Source organism: Oncorhynchus mykiss, chromosome 10 (genome assembly GCF_057628025.1).
Source record: "Oncorhynchus mykiss isolate SJ-2025 chromosome 10, ASM5762802v1, whole genome shotgun sequence".
Classification (NCBI taxonomy): domain Eukaryota; kingdom Metazoa; phylum Chordata; class Actinopteri; order Salmoniformes; family Salmonidae; genus Oncorhynchus; species Oncorhynchus mykiss.
In genome coordinates this window covers 16,972,248-16,992,042 of record NC_143031.1, presented here as the reverse complement: position 1 = coordinate 16,992,042, position 19,795 = coordinate 16,972,248, and the positions used below count along the sequence as shown (strand labels likewise).

The following is a 19,795-nucleotide window of genomic DNA, read 5'->3' as shown; positions in this document are numbered from 1 at the left end:
CGTGCCATTCAGAGGGTGAATGGGCAAGACAAAATATTTAAGTGCCTTTTAACTGGGTATGGTTGTAGGTGCCAGGCCCCCCTGTTTGAGTGTGTCAAGAACTGCAACACTACTGGGTTTTTCATGCTCAACAGTGTATCAAGAATGGTCCAACACCCAAAGGACATCCAGCCAACTTGACACAACTGTGGGAAGCATAGGTGTCAACTTGGGCCAGCATACCTGTGGAACGCTTTCGACACCTTGTAGTCCATGTCCCGACAAATGAAGGCTGTTCTGAGGGCAAAAGGGGTGCATCTCAAACTTAGGAATGTGTTCTTAATGTTTTGAACACTCAGTGTATGACCTTGTTACATGTACAAGGTGCCACTATCATTGAATCATCATGTAATAACAACTATCATGTAATACCAGTTTTGACAAATAGGCTAGGACCTGGTAACAATTGTAACAATTGTAATTAGTTTATTTCTATGTTATTTCTATGTGATCAAGGGCTATACTGAATCAAGTGTCATGTAAGAACAATTTAGTTACATAGGATACTCTTGTAATCATCATGTACCCACCCAGGAGCAAGCAACTTAATCTAAAGGGAAACCCAGTAAGGTATACCCTTTATAAATATTATGTAGTTACAGACAGCAACTATTATGTAGTTGCAGACAGCAAGGGTCGCATTAACGCAGAATTCTGCGTTGTTCATACAATAAAAATAGATAAAACGCGAAAGAAGTATATTGCTGCATTTTGTAAACGCAGATCTAAAATGCTTCTTATTGTCATTTCTGCTCGACGTCAGACTCATTTTGTGCTTCAGTTGCACTTCTCAACTTGAATGAGAATTCACAAACTGACATTCTATCAGCAGACTCACTCATTGGTGGCTTTGGATCAAAATAAATAAGTACCAACATTCTTTCTGATTGTCTTTTATAAAGAAATGTTTCGACCAAGTTAATCTGCTCATGTTATGTTTGTTCAATTATCTGTGACATTGTGGTTACAATGAAGAATGTATAGGAAAATAAATCAAATAATAGCTTGTCATTTTTCTTCATTACATTTTTTTGTACGATTTTATTTGATATTTTTAGACAAAACAAACATACACATACAAACAACATCTACATCACACCTGCTCACACCCCCATCTCCAGCGCCTCCATCCCTCTCTGCCACTTGGCCTCAAACTGCCCCATTTTATTTATCTCAATCGCCCACAAGATCTTTCAACATTTGGATAATAAAGCATTTAAAGGCTGACTGTAAGGATTTTCCTCCTCTTTGTCTGAAGAGGAGGTGTAGCAAGGATCAGACCAGGATGCGGCGTGGTAAGTGTCCATGGATGTTTATTTAAAAACATAAACTGAACACTCAATGAATACAAAACAATAAACGTGAACAAAACCGAAACAGTACCGTGTGGCAAACAAACACAGACACGGAAACAATCACCCACAAAACAACAGTGAAACCCAGGCTACCTAAGTATGATTCTCAATCAGAGACAACTACCGACACCTGCCTCTGATTGAGAACCATACTAGGCCGAACACAGAAGACCAATCTAGAAACACAAAACATAGAATGCCCACCCAACTCACGTCCTGACCAACTAAAACAAACAAATAACACAAGAACTAGGGTCAGAACGTGACACTGACATTGGTTGATTTTCAGTTTTTAAGTATATATGTTGGGCCTCTCACTTCCTCTTTCTCTCTGCACATACAAAAAAAAAAAAACATCAAACATTTTGTTTACCTTTTTGTTCACTATTTAGTGAAGGACATTGTAAGTTTGCACATTCAAAAGAAGAACATTTGCAAATATAAGAAGCCAGGAAGTGATGTCACACTGACCTCTCCCCTCTCTTTAGTTATAATGTTTTTAAAGGTTTATAATACGCAAAGTGCAATGTAAGTCAAAAACATTGTAAGCTAAGTCTTTCATGATTTTTATGATCATTTGGTAACGTTTATTAACTGAGTTGGAAAAGGTGTTGACATTAGGCTACCAGTGACACCGAGCTAGCTAGCTACATTAGTGAATGATGGGGAAATGCTAGCAAGCTAGTTTTTGCCACCCTGTGTTTCTACTACATAAAATAGTTATTTTTTTGAGTCTGAAATGGGGAATTGAATTTGAATAGTTTGAATGTGAATCTTTGTCAAATTTATTAAAGAAAAGTCCAACTGAAAAATGTTTTCCTGTCTCCTTATTTCTCCTGGTTAGCCTATTGTCTGCAAAGGTTGTTACATCAAAACTACAAAGTAATACAAATTTCACTTCACTTTACATTAGGTTGCTTGCTCCTGGGTAAGTACATAGCCTTGGGAAGTATGAAAAATCTGTATAAAAAAAATAGGAATACTTTGGTATAATTTTTTTTCACAAAGTAGTACACTGGGGCTTTAATATTCCAGTATTAGTGGACCAATATAGTCATCTGCAACGCCAGCGCGGGCAAAAGGATTTTCAGCCCATCTTATACCTAATGTTCTCCTTTGTCCTAATTTCTCCTGGTCAGTTCTCCTGGTCATTGTCTGAAAATGTTGTTACATTGTAACAACATAGTAATTATAAAGGTACCCAATTGGGTTTCACTTTACATTAAGTTGCTTGATATTGTTGTTACCTGGTCCTAGCCTATTTATCAACCCTGGCATTACATGTGGATTCAATGATAGCGGAACCTTGTAGTTACTTGTAACAAGGTCAGTTATTGACATGGTAATTGACAGGTTACTTTCAAACATGTAATTACAAAACATTACTTAGTGGAATAAGAATGTGTAGTAAAATCAGTAGTTACACATGTGGATAAACCTTCACCAGTTGTGTAATAACGGATTCCTCAACATTCCTATTTTCATTTAATTACATAGTAAAATCTATATAACTACTACTAATGAACACAGTTATTACTGTATTAGTTACATAGTAATAGGGACAACTTAATGTAAAGTGTTACCATCTTTTCTCTCTTCTTCTCCTTCCCTCCTCTCTTGGACACAGCCTTTATCTGTGGCCTCAATACCTCTCATCTGTCTGTCCATCTCTCTCCATTCTGCTCTCTCCCTTAGCAACTGTCTCTGTCATGTTTCTCAATTGTTGTTGTGTCGCTCAAATGTCCATTGATCTGCACTTTTTCCTTTCATTACCTTCACGTAATTGAAAATAAATCCATGCGCGCTCTCTTCATCAAAAAGTTATCTGTCACTCGTCACATCGGTCCAAATGACAGAGCGATGCAATGGAGCAATGGAGTATTTAATTAGAGTTTGATCATTAATTAAAAGAGCCACTTCACATGGCACAGGAGTCACAAACACTGATTGTGTAATTGCTGTTTTTCCAAATTCTCACAAGTGTTTCAAATGTATTTCATGGTGTGGCTTAATCAGAACCCTCTTCTGAATTATTAAACAAAGAAATTAGGGGGTTTACGTGCTTTTTGTATAACGGGAGAGAAACATTGGATTGGGCCCAATCACAAATGTAAAATTGTTATAAGTGCAAGTGATATGGTAAATGGCCAATATTGCACAAGTTTCATCTGTAGGATCCACACTCAAAAAATGATTTCTCAAAGTACTTATATGCTATTTTATTAATTTAGAGCAGGGGTGGGCAACACCAGTCCTCGAAGGCCTGATATGTGTCACATTTTTCTCCATCACTAGCAGCTGATTAATCAAATTGCATTCTAAACTGAAGATCATCATTAGGTGATTATTGGAGTCAAGTGTGTTAGCTGGGGCTGGGGCAGAACTGTGACACCAATCAGGCCCTCGAGGACTGGAATTGCCCGCCCCTGATTTAGAGTCTACAAGAGCAAAGACAAATGTTTTTGTTATACCATTTTCAGTGTGTATTGATTACTGCTTGAGTACCATTAAATTACTGCCATAATTATTTTCTTTGTTGTTTCCACAATTCTCCTACTCTGCATTAGCCATCTTACAACACTGCAGTTGACGCGTGAGACGTATTTCAAAATTAACACCACAGCCAGAAAAACTGTTTCTCAATCTCCCAGAATATATTAAGGTCAACTAACCCTACACACCGGCACTCCAAACTTCATCTGGGTTAAAGGAAATCAACATTTGAAAGTTGCAGCAATTTATGGCAGCATCTGCTGCTCCGCCAGATGGTTAAATCATGTTTTGCTAATTTCCAAAGCGTCAGCGTGTCTGCTTCCCCAATCTTTCCTCGGTGCTCTGATGACTGCCAGAGGAAATTATTTCCCACAATCAGCTTTCAGAGCGGTGTGTGCTGTGTTGTTTGGATAGGTAAAGTCAAATACTGGATAAATCAGCATCAACAACCCACCTTACAAACTATTTTACCCAATCAATGTCTTTGAGGATATGTGATCACTTGACTTGATAAACAATTTGAATAAAATGTTCAATAATATCATTAGAGAGGACAGGAAATATACCTGGGGTTACAATATGGCAATGGACTACAGTTTGCGTACCATGCCATGTCATCAGATTTGTTTTCTTCTTCCACAAATCCTGCCATGCCAATCTGTTACATTGTCTTCCCCTGAAGACATGGTCTGCTTTTGCCTCAGTCCCTTGTTATATTTTGTCATGGATGGCGTTTTCATAATTGGGCCTGGGAGAACAATCCTTTCCCATTATGTCCATACAATTCCACTTCGGGTCCTTTTAGTAGCATCCTGGGACCCATCACCTGTGTCACTGAAGTGCAGTGTAATGACCGCGTCCCCAGGGGCCTCCTGGTGCTTAACCAAAAATCACTATCAGCTCAGAGAAGAGAAAGAGAGAGCTAGGGAGAGAGAGAGAAAGAGAGAGCGAGAGAGAAAGAGAGAGAGAATAATAGTAAAGGTTGGGAGATTGCGAGAGAGAGAGAAAGAGAGAGAGGGGGGGGGGGGGGGGGGGGAGGAGCTGTCTGTGTCTGTGTGCCTGCCGTGGGGATAAATGCCACGTCTTTACGGCGGATCAATGATAGGGGGGTCTAGTGTGAACTGGAGAGGCTCCCTCCCGGCAGTGTGAACTGTGGAAAGTGTTTGCTTTTAGAGACGACAGGGAAATTAGACCTCTTAGTCAACACAACAGCTATGTGAGGGAAGGCAGCAAGGCCACATACTGACACCGTACTATTGTCCTAATGGCTATCATACTGTAACTATCATCAGGAGCTAAAAGAATGGCTTGAGCACTAAAGGATAATGGCACTTAAAGCTAAACATAATTAACATATTCATCTAAATAGGACAGATTATGGCCATGAAGTGGTGTTGTAAATCAAAGGCCAAAGTCAATGAGGGAAAATTATATTTTTAACTGATAATGTTTAGTTTTCGAAAAAAGCTGAAGAAGGGGTTTGACTGTCAATGGCATCGACAGCACCCTAGCCTCTTGATTGCTCTCCCCGTGTAATTTGGACTCTTCCTTTTTCCACTTTTTTTAATCAGAGCAAGGGAGTGCTCACTTTACATGTGGCCTTCACCTTCTCTCCTGTGTTCCCTTTGATCTGGCCCTACTCATGATGTGTCCCAAATTGCACCCTATTTTCTTTATAGTGCACTACATTTGACCAGGGCCAATAGGGCTCTAGGGACAAATTCACTATTTAGGGAATAGGCTGCAATTTGGGATGGACATCAGACAGTGTTAATTAAGTTTCCTCCCATTGATGTGTCAGTTAGGTGTCCGCACTCCTCCATACTAAAATATATCATTGTCCGCCAAAACCTTCGCCTATCTAAGTCACGACATTGATCTAAGTCGAGTCTGATTAATCTTAATGGATCCATCGCCTTTATAGAGGTTATACCTGGGGCTTTTATACATTGTTTGCCTTAATTGACAAGCTTTTGTCTTCAGCTTCTTCCGCTATTCATTCCCACTTGGCTGGGGTCGTTCGTCTGACACTTGATCTCAGGTCTTAATGGTTTTCTGGGATGGAATGTATTCTGTGCCTCCTTTCTCTCTCTCTAACACCCCAGGGGAGGAAAATTGGTTTCCTCAGGGATCTTATGTACAGTATATTAGTATCCCCCGGAGAATCAAATCCCCTCTCAAAAATAAAATAGGATTATATGTGCTTCCGGTAACACTTTCCATTAAAGTCAAATCAAATCAAAGGTTATTTGTCGCATACACAGATTATAATATGTTAAAGCAGATGCAACAAAATTATTTTGTTCCTAGCTCCAGCTGTGCAGTAAATGTCTAACAGTACAATACTAATACACAAATAATGCCAAGGAAAAAAGAAAAGGACAAAAAAAGAAGAAGCAACAAGAGATTAAGAAATGTCAGAACGAGCCGTCCCGGATATACATTTGTGGTGTGTAAAGACACTATGGACAATATGTAAACAGGAACAATATATGTACAGCAGTAGTTATAGGAGGAGATATACATACACTATACTGTATATACAAAATTATGTGACACACTTTCAAATTAGTGGATTGTCTGTCCTTGGTTGCAACACTCACTAGTTCCAAACTGTCTCTGGATGCAACGTCAGCACAATAACTGTTCGTCGGGAGCTTCACCATGTGCCATGCCAAGCGTCGGCTGGAGTGGTGTAAAGCTTGGACTCTGGAGCAGTGGAAACTCATTCTCTGGAGTGATGAATCACGCTTCACCGTCGGACAGACGAATCTGGGTTTGGTGGATACCAGAACACTCCCTGCCCCAATGCATAGTGCCAACTGTAAAGTTTGGTGGCGGAGGAATAATGGTCTGGGGATGTTTTTCATGGTTCGGGCTAGGCCCCTTAGTTCCAGTGAAGGGGAATCTTAACGCAACAGCATACAGTGACATTCTAGATGATTCTGTGCTTCCAACTTTGTGGCAACAGTTTGAGGGAGGCCCTTTCCTGTTTCTGCATGACAATGCCCCTATGTAGAAAGCGAGGTCCATACAAAAATAGTGTATTGAGATCGGTGTGGAAGAACTGACTGGCTTAAACAGAGCCCTGACCTCAACCCTATCAAACAACTTTGGGATTAATTCTAGCACCAACTGCGAGCCACCCCTAATCACCAAACCTCACTAATGCTCTTATGGCTGAATGGAAGCAAGTCCCCGCAACATTGTTCCAACATCTGGAGGAAAGCCTTCCCAGAGGAGTGGAGGCTGTTATAGCTGCAAAGGGGGGACTAAACTACATATTAGAGCCCATGATTTTGGAATGAGATGTTGGACGAGCAGGTGTCCACATACCTTTGGTCATGTTATATATATTATATATACGGTATATATATTTTTTATTTTTTGTTCGTGTCATTTTTCTACTGTATTATTGACTGTATGTTTGTTTTACTCCATGTGTAACTCTGTGTTGTTGTTCGTGTCAAACTTCTTTGCTTTATTTAACCAGGTAGGCAAGTTGAGAACAAGTTCTCATTTACAATTGCGACCTGGCCAAGATAAAGCAAAAAAGAAGTTCGACACGAACAACAACACAGAGTTACACATGGAGTAAAACAAACATACAGTCAATAATACAGTAGAAAAATGAGTCTATATACAATGTGTGCAAATGAGGTGAGATAAGGGAGGTAAAGGCAAAAAAGGCCATGGTGGCGAAGTAAATACAATATAGCAAATAAAAAAAATGTAAAAAAACACTGGAATGGTAGATTTGCAAAGGAGAGATGGGGGTGCAAAGGGGTGCAAAATAATGGGGGTGCAAACGAGCAAAATAAATAAATAAATAAATACAGTAGGGGGAGAGGTAGTTGTTTGGGCTAAATTATAGATGGGCTATGTACAGGTGCAGTAATCTGTGAGCTGCTCTGACAGCTGGTGCTTAAAGCTAGTGAGGGGGATAAGTGTTTCCAGTTTCAGAGATTTTTGCAGTTCGTTCCAGTCATTGACAGCAGAGAACTGGAAGGCGAGGTAAGAATTGGTTTTGGGGGTGACCAGAGAGATATGCAGTGCCTTGCGAAGGTATTCGGCCCCCTTGAACTTTGCAACCTTTTGCCACATTTCAGGCTTCAAACACCCCCCCCCCCTGTATTTTTTTGTGAAGAATCAACAACAAGTGGGACACAATCATGAAGTGGAATGACATTGGATATTTCAAACTTATTTTAACAAATCAAAAACTGAAAAATTGGGCGTGCAAAATTATTCAGCCCCCTTAAGTTAATACTTTGTAGCGCCACCTTTTGCTGCGATTACAGCTGTAAGTCGCTTGGGGTATGTCTCTATCAGTTTTGCACATCGAGAGACTGACATTTTTTCCCATTCCTCCTTGCAAAACAGCTCGAGCTCAGTGAGGTTGGATGGAGAGCATTTGTGAACAGCAGTTTTCAGTTCTTTCCACAGATTCTCGATTGGATTCAGGTCTGGACTTTGACTTGGCCATTCTAACACCTGGATATGTTTATTTTTGAACCATTCCATTGTAGATTTTGCTTTATGTTTTGGATCATTGTCTTGTTGGAAGACAAATCTCCGTCCCAGTCTCAGGTCTTTTGCAGACTCCATCAGGTTTTCTTCCAGAATGGTCCTGTATTTGGCTCCATCCATCTTCCCATCAATTGTAACCATCTTCCCTGTCCCTGCTGAAGAAAAGCAGGCCCAAACCATGATGCTGCCACCACCATGTTTGACAGTGGGGATGGTGTGTTCAGGGTGATGAGCTGTGTTGCTTTTACGCCAAACATAACGTTTTGCATTGTTGCCAAAAAGTTCAATTTTGGTTTCATCTGACCAGAGCACCTTCTTCCACATGTTTGGTGTGTCTCCCAGGTGGCTTGTGGCAAACTTTAAACAACACTTTTTATGGATATCTTTAAGAAATGGCTTTCTTCTTGCCACTCTTCCATAAAGGCCAGATTTGTGCAATATATGACTGATTGTTGTCCTATGGACAGAGTCTCCCACCTCAGCTGTAGATCTCTGCAGTTCATCCAGAGTGATCATGGGCCTCTTGGCTGCATCTCTGATCAGTCTTCTCCTAGTATGAGCTGAAAGTTTAGAGGGACGGCCAGGTCTTGGTAGATTTGCAGTGGTCTGATACTCCTTCCATTTCAATATTATCGCTTGCACAGTGCTCCTTGGGATGTTTAAAGCTTGGGAAATCTTTTTGTATCCAAATCCGGCTTTAAACTTCTTCACAACAGTATCTCGGACCTGCCTGGTGTGTTCCTTGTTCTTCATGATGCTCTCTGCGCTTTTGACGGACCTCTGAGACTATCACAGTGCAGGTGCATTTATACGGAGACTTGATTGCACACAAGTGGATTGTATTTATCATCATTAGTCATTTAGGTCAACATTGGATCATTCAGAGATCCTCACTGAACTTCTGGAGAGAGTTTGCTGCACTGAAAGTAAAGGGCAGAATAATTTTCCACGCCCAATTTTTCAGTTTTTGATTTGTTAAAAAAGTTTGACATATCCAATAAATGTCGTTCCACTTCATGATTGTGTCCCACTTGTTGTTGATTCTTCACAAAAAAAATACTGTTTTATATCTTTATGTTTGAAGCCTGAAATGTGGCAAAAGGTCGCAAAGTTCAAGGGGGGCGAATACTTTCGCAAGGCACTGTACCTGCTGGAGCGTGTGCTACAGGTGGGTGCTGCTATGGTGACCAGTGAGTTGAGATAAGGGGGGACTTTACCTTGCAGGGTCTTGTAGATGACCTGGAGCCAGTGGGTTTGGCGACGAGTATGAAGCGAGGGCCAGCCAACGAGAGCGTACAGGTCGCAGTGGTGGGTAGTATATGGGGCTTTGGTGACAAAACGGATGGCACTGTGATATACTGCATCCAATTTATTGAGTAGGGTATTGGAGGCTATTTTGTAAATGACGTCGCAGAAGTCGAGGATCGGTAGGATGGTCAGTTTTATGAGGGTATGTTTGGCAGCATGAGTGAAGGAGGCTTTGTTGCGAAATAGGAAGCCAATTCTAGATTTAACTTTGGATTGGAGATGTTTGATGTGAGTCTGAAAGGAGAGTGTACAGTCTAACCAGACACCTAGGTATTTGTAGTTGTCCACATATTCTAAGACAGAACCGTCCAGAGTAGTGATGTTGGACGGGCGGGCAGGTGCAGGCAGCGGTTGAAGAGCATGCATTTAGTTTTACTTGTATTTAAGAGCAATTGGAGGCCACGGAAGGAGAGTTGTATATATAGGATGAGGGGATGAGATAGGGTTTAGAAAGGGTTTGTACCTTAATGTAAAGTGTAACCCACATTCTTCATGAGAGGTTAATGTAAAAAAAATACAGTTTCTTGCATTTAATCAATTTCCTATGAGGGAAAACTGCTTCAAAATGTGGTTTTCTTTTGTTATGCATCTTATTAATAACAGAGGTTAGCACAATGTTCAGGTCCCCTTGGTGAATGTATTGAGAATGATCAACCAGCATTAACTTACAAAATCAGTAATGCCATTAACCATGAAATCGCTAATGAAATTCTAATGCTCTGGTCAAGACATATAGTACATGGATGCATTAGTGTATGTGCACAAAGTAAGACTACTAGGCCCTATACGTTGGCATCTGGCACATTATGTTGTTTGTATCAGCAGTGGTGTGGGAGTTAGTCTCTCCCAGTCAGCTCACTTAAGACTCCCCTACACTATGGCTCAGTAAAATGCTTCTATGATGATTTAGGCTTGTCATTGATCCCTTGGCAGTAGAATAAACAGCTGTATTTTAGAGAAAATCAATGAGCATTAATGTTATTTACTTTGCCCATTTTGGTTGAACGCTAACCCCCCCCCCCCACACACACACCTTACAAACCCACCTTATACTCCCTACCTGCTTCTTCCGGTCTCCTTACATCTTAAAGTCTTTCAGTATGCTCCTCCTTCCCTTCATTCACCAGAGCATGTATTCCTTTTCCTGTTTACCGGTCCTGGAAAATAAGGGAGGGATGTTACAGCTTGACTTTGAACAGTGTTTTTTTAGTTGTGTTTTTTTTATATTATTTTTTATTTCACCTTTATTTAACCAGGTAGGCTAGTTGAGAACAAGTTCTCATTTGCAACTGAGACCTGGCCAAGATAAAGCGTAGCAATTCGACACATACAACAACACAGAGTTACACATGGAATAAACAAAACATACAGTCAATAATACAGTAGAAGAAAATAAAACAAAAAGTCTATATACAGTGAGTGCAAATGAGGTAAGTTAAGGAAATAAATAGGACATGGTGGCAAAGTAATTACAATATAGCAATTAAACACTGGAATGGTAGATCGGCAGAAGATGAATGTGCAGGTAAAAATACTGGGGTGCAAAGGAGCAAAATAAATAAATACCAGTATGGGGATGAGGTAGGTAGATAGATGGGCTGTTTACAGATGGGCTATGTACAGGTGCAGTCGTCTGTAAGTGTCACGCCCTGACCTTCTTTATATATTTTGGTTAGGTCAGGGTGTGACATGGGTGATATGTGTGTTTTAAGGTTTTTGTATGTCTAAGTGTGTGTATCTAGTCTAGGCATATTGTAGGTCTATGGTGGCCTGAATTGGTTCCCAATCAGAGGCAGCTGTTTATCATTGTGTCTGATTGGGGAACCTATTTAGGTTGCCATTTTCCAGTTTGGGTTCGTGGGTTATTGTCTATGTGATGTTGCATGTTTGCACTAGTTATAGCGTAGTTATAGCGTAGTAGTTATAGTGGTCACGGTCGTGTTGATATTTTGTTTGTTTAGTGTACTTCGTGTTTGTTTTCAAAGGATGTATTCACATCATGCTGCGCTTTGGTCTCCTCACTACGACGATCGTGACAGTAAGCTGCTCTGACATCGGGTGCTTAAAGCTAGTGAGGGAGATGTGAGTCTTCAGCTTCAGAGATTTTTGCAATTAGTTCCAGTCATGGGCAGCAGAGAACTGGAGGGAAAGACGACCAAAGGAGGAATTGGCTTTGGGGGTGGGGTGACCAGTGAGATATCCCTGCTGGAGCGCGTGCTACGAGTGGGTGCTGCTATGGTGACCAGTGAGCTGAGATAAGGCGGGGCTTTACCTAGCAGAGACTTGTAGATAACCTGTAGCCAGTGGATTTGGCGACGAGTATTAAGCGAGGGCCAACCAACGAGAGCGTACAGGTCGTTTTCTGAGAGAGCTTTCTGCATTTTCTTTCTATAGTTGCTGCTGTTGTACACCTCTGTTGTTTCTGTTCTTCATCCATCAGACCTCCATTGACAGCTCAAATGAACATTGTCAGTTTTGTGGATTTGTTCTTTCAAAACGGAAACTACTCTTTGCGGTTCAATCGTTTGAATCCATCGCCTGAGTATCAACACAAAGAATTCCCAAAGAAAGAAATAATAATTGAAGTTAGTGTATCACCTCTAACGTTGTTATTTTTGTTATGTAACACATTCATACATAAGAATAGGAATCCCCACAACATCATACATTTAGACTACAGACTCATTACAGGCTAAAAGAGGCCGTATTATTTTCAATTCAGTGGATCCGATACAAAATGTACTTGCTTTGCTAAAAACAATATCCGATCTGTTTAGGGTGATATTATTTCCTAATAAAATGGTCTATTAGATATTACATATCGCTCATTTGTTTTTCAACTGGGTTATAGTAGCTATTACGGCAGACACTGGACTCGACACAATTGGCGATGGGAGAATTGAACCCCCTCGAGGGCTGACAGTTGCTCAGTTTATGTGCGGGAGGCCAGATTAACGCTCCATTTGTTTATTTGAGGAAGAAAAAAACAAGAAAGTCCACCGTTCCCTTTCTTCTCTCCTCCAAAGATAACTGTAGGTGGCCAGAGAAAGTAATTAGCTACTATACCTGCGTATTTTACCGTGCTAAAGATGTATAATCGTATAAGGAGTGGAAAGCAACAATAACACAGCCCACATCAAATATATCATTGTAGTGAGTGTGTGTGTGTATGTGTATGTGTGTGTGCCCGTGTGTGATCTCCATTATAATTGTGCGTGTTCTCTGTTCTCCTGAAAGGAATAACAAGCTCATTCTGAAAAAACAATTGTTGCTTTAATTGTGTTTCTTTAAACTAGTGGGCATTGCAAACCATATCCCTGGATAATTGGAAAAACTAGCGCGTGGACACACATAATGAAGTGTGTGTGTGCGGGAGTAACAATGTGTGTTCTTGTGTTCCAGGCTACCCACGTTATGACATCGTGGGAGACCACAGCAAGGGTGAATACCACCTCTTGATTCAGAGAACTGAAATGCAGGATGATGCCTTCTTCGAGTGCCAGGCCATCCAGGCAGCTATCAGAACACGCCCCGCCCGACTAACTGTGCTCGGTAAGGATCAGCTAGAATACTATTTGGTTACATTCAAGATCACTAAATCATTGTGTATACAGTATGTCTGCAAGGTCCAGGTAAATGGGAAGGCGTGTCAGAATGAGTGAGTGTTGAGAGAACATCCCGTTCAAGGCCACGTAACACTTGCAAAACAGTGTCAAACTGTTTCACAGCAGGTAGAAAGAGTAGTAGATCTGGGGAACCTGAAGAGTTGACATTTTAGATGACTTAGGTTGCATCCCAAATGGCACCTATGTAGTGCACTACTTTGACCAAAGCCCCTTGAACAGGGCGGCAGGTAGCCTAACGGTTAGAGAGGCAAGCCAACAGCCAGTTCAAATCCCGGATCCAATGGGAGAAATCTGGCGGGAAGTGAGCCAGTGGTGATTTTAGACCATTTCAACTGGGGGGGCCAAGCTGGGGCCAGTTGTACTGTTAGAGGGGCCAGTTACATTAGACGTTATTGTTGTCATCGTTTTCTTCACTGCAGGCATTAGTAGGCAAAAGACCGTGTTCATAATCATCATCGTTGCCACTGTCTAATAACGGATGTAAAAAAAAGAACGATAGCAAAAATTATATATGTAAAAAATATTTCATACTCTACATTTAGGGGGGTCACAAGGGGGTCCAAAATTGTTGTCACAGGGGCACTGCCCCCCCCCCCCCCCCTCTTTCGAATGGGTTGGGTTAAATTTCGGTTGGAATTTGTGTACAATTGACCAATAAAGCGATCTTAATAGTCGCTGGTTAAAAGTAGTGCACTATAACAAATAGGGTGCCATTTCAAATGCACACGTAAAGTGAGCGAGAGGAAGGGATAGAGAGAAGAAAATGAGGAGAGCTGGGAATACTGTAATATTGAAATAGCTCAGTAATCATTTGAAAGGCGGAGGAAACTGAATGTGAATCGGCTAGAGATCAATCTTTGATGCATCCTCAAATCAGGCTTAATGAGGTGATACCAAATCCCCCCAATCTGTTTTCCATCAGCCATCATTTGGGGTGGGATCGATGGAACCCTTCGATGCAACCCCTTTGGGGCCTTGGGCAGATGCAAGGAAGGAGCACCCTAATTAGCATTATCGATTCATCCTCCCTTGTTTAAAGCATGATATATTCCAGAGGTATTAGTTCATTATTCCCCCCCTTAGTGGATGCATTTTTGCCCACTAATTTAAAGTTGGTTACTTCGTGGGGAGTATGAAGTAGCCAATCAAAGGCAGGGAGGGGACAGTTAAGATGTTGGCAATTCAGCTCCAATAGAATTATTAATTATAGATAAGGGCACCATTTTTTTATTGTGGGGGGAGGGTTCAGATTTTTAGGGCAAAAGAGACAAATCATCATCCTCCCCATGGCCTAGCCATTAGCATGACACTTAATCCCAGACATATCGGCATCGTTTGGAAAAAAGTTGCATACAAAGCCACCAACGGGACAGGTGAGAGAGGTAATAAATGTATGGATGCTGTCATGGTCAATCCCCGCCTGTCACTTCCCCTTCGGTGGAGACGGTTGGAGACTCAGAGGCAGCCAACCACCGGCCTCACTCCAACGCTTGACAGCCTTGCCGTGTTGTGCTCTCATAACCAGAGTGGATGCCTGCCCGTACACCGACTGGCCCCGACTCACAAGCATCTGTTGATGTCAGGGATTTTATTAAAACATTTTCAGACTGCAGCTTTGATGCTTTGTGTGATGTTGAGGATATGTGTTAGACATAATTTGGGATTCCTCTTTGGACCCCGTTCTTTGAACATAGTTCCATAGTTGAAACATTTGTGTTTATACATTGCAATACATTGCAATGTCCTCCCAATACAATGTCCCAAAAGTGCAAAAGTGTTCAGTGTTCATGCACCCCATACACAAGTTTTAGCTGCTGCATTAGACAAGGCAAGTGCCGTTTCCGTAATAGCCTGACCTTACTTTCCTCCCTCATAAGGAAAGCATTCTATTTGCCGACACACAATAATATCCCAACACACTGCAGCCTGCCTGGGCCAAAACTACAGATAAACCCAGGGGCTGTCATTAACACAGACTCCACGCAATATCGCTGGGATGAAAATGCCCTCCACCAGTGACATTTGAACTTTGAACCACATCTGAGAGTGGCAGGGTAATCCAAGTGGCCTTGTGGCGGTGGCTCTGTTGAATAAGGCATGAGATAGTGCAGGTACAAGATCCAAAGGGGCCCTTGAGGCTAATTAGATCCCTAGAAATCCCCCCGGCCATGCAGGGGAGCCACAGCCGGCTGTCACCTAGCTAAGGGGGGATAGCACGGCACTAGCAGAGGTCAGGGCTGCTTTAAATGGGCTTTGGAGATAACCGCAGGTATTAATCTCAGACATGCATGACTGCCAATTGAGCAACAACAATGCACGAGAGTTGCCTCAATCAGATGATGTTTTCTGTTGATAAAGATGCTTTCTGAGAATTAAAAGTGAAATATGCTCTCCAAAATGTGTTAGGCCCAATAAACAACATTTTCCAAAATGTGTTAGGCTAGGTTCATATCTAACAACTGAGACGAGATGGTTTCATGGAGTTTTAGATCATTAGTTTGCTTAATCTGATCAGTCTAGTTTTAGAACGTTTTGTGTCGGCTGCTAGTTTCCAAGATTCATCAATTAAAATCTTAGCAAAAGACTTGAGATGAGACGGTTGAGTTTGGCCAATCAGAGAACAGTGCACTGTGAGCAAATGCTTGCTAGGTTGCTGATATTTCTCTGTAAAGTCACAGAGTATGCATGAGCTGTCTTTGGTGAGCCAGTTGCTGCATATAGTTCATGTAACTAATTTACTACAACAACTTGCTACACAAAGTAGAACTTGTAACAAAGTTTCAACACATCATTGAAAGAATAAAGTGTCACCATGGAAACTGGTCGTCATTTCGATCTGAATGACCAGTTGTTAGTCAGTTGTTCTACCACACAAAATTCTGAAGGAAAAAGGAAACCACACACTGCTCTTGACAGTATCACTGATCTTTAATAAGCTTACGTATCGGCCTCACGGCTTTCGTCAGAGCTTTTGTGAATTTTTTTAAATGTGCACGCTTATGTAGACCTAGCCCCACCCACATCCGTTCCACACATCGAAGGGGGTTGGAGGCAAAGGAAAAACAAATAAGTGCTACCAAATATAACAATATGCATTTCATAAATATTACAAAAGTGTTTCATACGTCTTATTTATACACGTCTGTAAAACCACAATGATGACATAGCAAATTTTCATTAGTCATTGGGTACATAGTACGAAAAACAGAGTAATCTTAAATAGGCACATAATTCATGTTCAAGTTCACCACATAACAGACATAGGCATTTCATCATTAAGCCCTTTAGGAAATAATGTCTGGAGGGTGAAAATCCCAAAACATTATCTTTTACTTAGAGTATTATTAATATCACCTCCCCTGTCTGATATCTTAACTTTCTCTATGCCACAAAATCTGAAGGTAGAAATGTCATGCTTCTGGTCATTGAAATGTACTGCGACTGGATAATCCCTGTCGTTTCTCCTGATTGAACTGTTATGTTCACTAATTCTCTGTTTGAGAGAACGAGAGGTTTTACCGACATAGCAGAGCCCACATGGACATTTAATAATGTAAATATCATGGGTGGTGGAACACGTAATAATGTCATTTATTTGGAACCGTTTTCCTGTGTGGGTGGCAGAAATATTCACACTTCATCATATTGTTGAACTGTGCGCATCCTCTGCATTTATAGCTACCATTTGGTAGAGGGCGTAAAAGAGCCTGGCTGATTTTCTTTTGTGGCTGGCAGTTGGCATGAACCAATTAATCGTGTAAATTGCAACCTCTCCTATTCACAATAAGTGGTGGATTTTTAAATTCAGCCAGCAAAGCTGGGTCCAATGATAAAATATGCCAGTGTTTATTGACACACTGGCATACTAGTATATGTAGTTGTGAACATTACGGAGTGTTCTTTAGCTTTAGCGTGTCTTTTTTGTAACAGTTCATCTCGTGTTTTCCCCAATGCCAAATTAAGAGCTTCATCCAAACATTGTGGTGAATAGCCTCTTCTTAGAAACCTAATGCGCATCTCCGCTGGTTTTTCTAGATAATCCTCTGTGGAGTGGCATATACGTCGCAGTCTGAAAAACTGGCTTCTTGGAAGTCCCCTTTTTAATGACTCAGGATGAAATCTGTCCCCCTGCAATAGAGTATTTCTGTCTGTTTCTTTTCTATACGGAGTTGTAAACGAGGTTCCATTTGATTTCTCAATCCACAATATCGAGGTAATGAACACGTTGAGTGTCAATGTCATTGAGTAGTGCCATAAAATCTGACAGCTCTTTATCAGTTCCTTCCCATATGCAAAAAAATGTTGTCAATATATCGATACCACTTCAGGACTTTATTACAGGATTTTAGTTTTCATTATTAACAAAACGTTCTTCAAAAAGACCCACAAAGTTTAGCATGGCTCGGAGCGAATATGGAGCCCATCGATGTTCCATTCGTCTGGAGGTAGTATTCATCATCAAACCTAAAATAGTTGTACTTCAAAACATATTCAGCCAGCACTAGAATGAAGTTTGTTGGTGGATATTAATTAGTATCTCTGTCTCCCAAATAGTGTGCTAGTGCTGCCCCCCCCCAGTCTTCGTTTAAACCCGTTATTGGTGAGATCTTGTTTATGAAGTCTAGTCTTTTACATATGATGGCAATGCTTGCACATGATTTTTAATGAAAGGGTCTAGAAAAGTTTGACAATGGCTCTAGCATTGAGCCTATTCCTGCAACCACTGGTCTGCCTGGATAGTTGCCTGTTGTGTTTTACACAAAATTTAAAACGGTCTAGTTTTGTCTCAAGTCGTCTCTCCTAATGTCAGTTGCTAGATCTGAACCGGGCCTTCCGATGATGATTGAAATACGTTTTTGTACAGACTCTATTATGACCTGGAGTACAAGTGTCTGCTCAGTTTCTTTTAATGTGTTGTTTACTGCAATTCATATAAACCATTGCAGCTATTTACATTATATTGAGGGCTGGGGAAAAATCTCACATGGGGCATAATTGCAAATGCTTTAATTATCTATCAAATTTGTGTAGTTATTTACTCTAATCAATGTGTGTGATTTGTCAGTTGAATAAATTTAACAGAGCTCATCTTTGAGGTTTCCAAAGTGTCTGTTGAATAAATCTGCAAATAGGTTTAACGCTTTGGACAAACTGTAGCCTACAGTAGCTCTACCACAGCTAGCAGGTTACCTTTCTTACCCTCCTTAATTGACCCTACTTCATTGCATGCTAACTCAGTCAATCGCTTTTAACCCTGTGATACCCAAACATTCAGAAGCAAACTGTAAGAAGCAAACAAGCTCAGACAAGCTCAGAAGCAAACTGTAAGCTTTAATTCACAAGCGCCATGTTTGAAAACAAACTGCCCCTGTGTCTGAAAGTGAATTACAAGCTCAGATCAACCTTGATGTGCAGTAAAATTGTGCTAAATAAAACAATGAGTTAACGCTTCCCTGACAAGTCTACACACACATCTAGACTCTATACGTCCCCTGTGAACCTCTGGCTACCTCTGGGCTGATTAAGCAGTGCTTTTCAGAGCAAAAAGGATTTTCCCTCCCCTCAGCAGCTTAGCGGTTATTACTGTCACTTTGTTATGGATTAGCCTTTATGCCTACTGGAGGTAATCACCCTCTATACCGGCAATAAAAGATCAATCAAACTGAGGAGAAGCAGCACACACTGCCTCATCTACAAGGCTACCTCTCGCCTGCATCCATAGAGCCATTGCACATTGGCATCCCGAACCGTCTGAACTCTTCCCCCACAGTGGCTGTTTTTTTGTCACTGTAGTAACCTTGCTATGGTGATTTATGCCTTCTCCTACACAGTGAGCTGATATTTTAATCACTCATCCCAACATCCTCCCATCCTACCAATCTGCCTTTTATTTAATGTCAAAGCCAGCAGTGGCCCAGGCTAGGTAAACAAGCAATAGATTGGGAAGGGCACTTGGTTGTTCTGTGTGTTTACTTTTGAATGTAGAGCCTGTTGATATATGGCCTACATTCATATATTCATGCTAGGAAACGTATACATTTTAGCTCGAATTGGTTGAGTTACGAAACATTAATTAAGTGTTATGTTTATTTTGGATAATGTTTTTGTATTATTTGGTACTTGACACTATGTTTAATTTATTGGCTTGATCTGGTTCTGTATTTGATGGATAATTTGCAAGCAATAATCGTCTTGGGCACAGGAGGCTGCTGAGGGAAGGGTTGTTCATAATAGTGTTCGGAATGGAGCAAATGGAATGGCATCAAACACATGGAAATTATGTGTTTGATACCATTTCACTTATTCTGCTCCAGCCATTACCATGAGCCCGTCCTCCCCAGTTAAGGTGCCACCAACGTCCTGTGGTCTGGGAATACAGCATCTATTGATTTGAGAGCTAGCACTTGTATTGATTAGGCCATCCAGATGAATGCTATTGGCATG

At 41.0% G+C, this 19,795-nt stretch overlaps 1 protein-coding gene across 1 annotated transcript in view; it reads left to right on the top strand.

The window, feature by feature from the left end:
- kirrel3a (kirre like nephrin family adhesion molecule 3a) overlaps positions 1 to 19,795 on the top strand; it is a 275,985-nt gene that overhangs the window by 142,166 nt on the left and 114,024 nt on the right. The window contains exon 3 of the mRNA XM_021617614.3: positions 13,128 to 13,277. Coding sequence (XP_021473289.3) covers positions 13,128 to 13,277 — 150 coding nt within the window. The remainder of the gene's footprint in view (positions 1 to 13,127; positions 13,278 to 19,795) is intronic.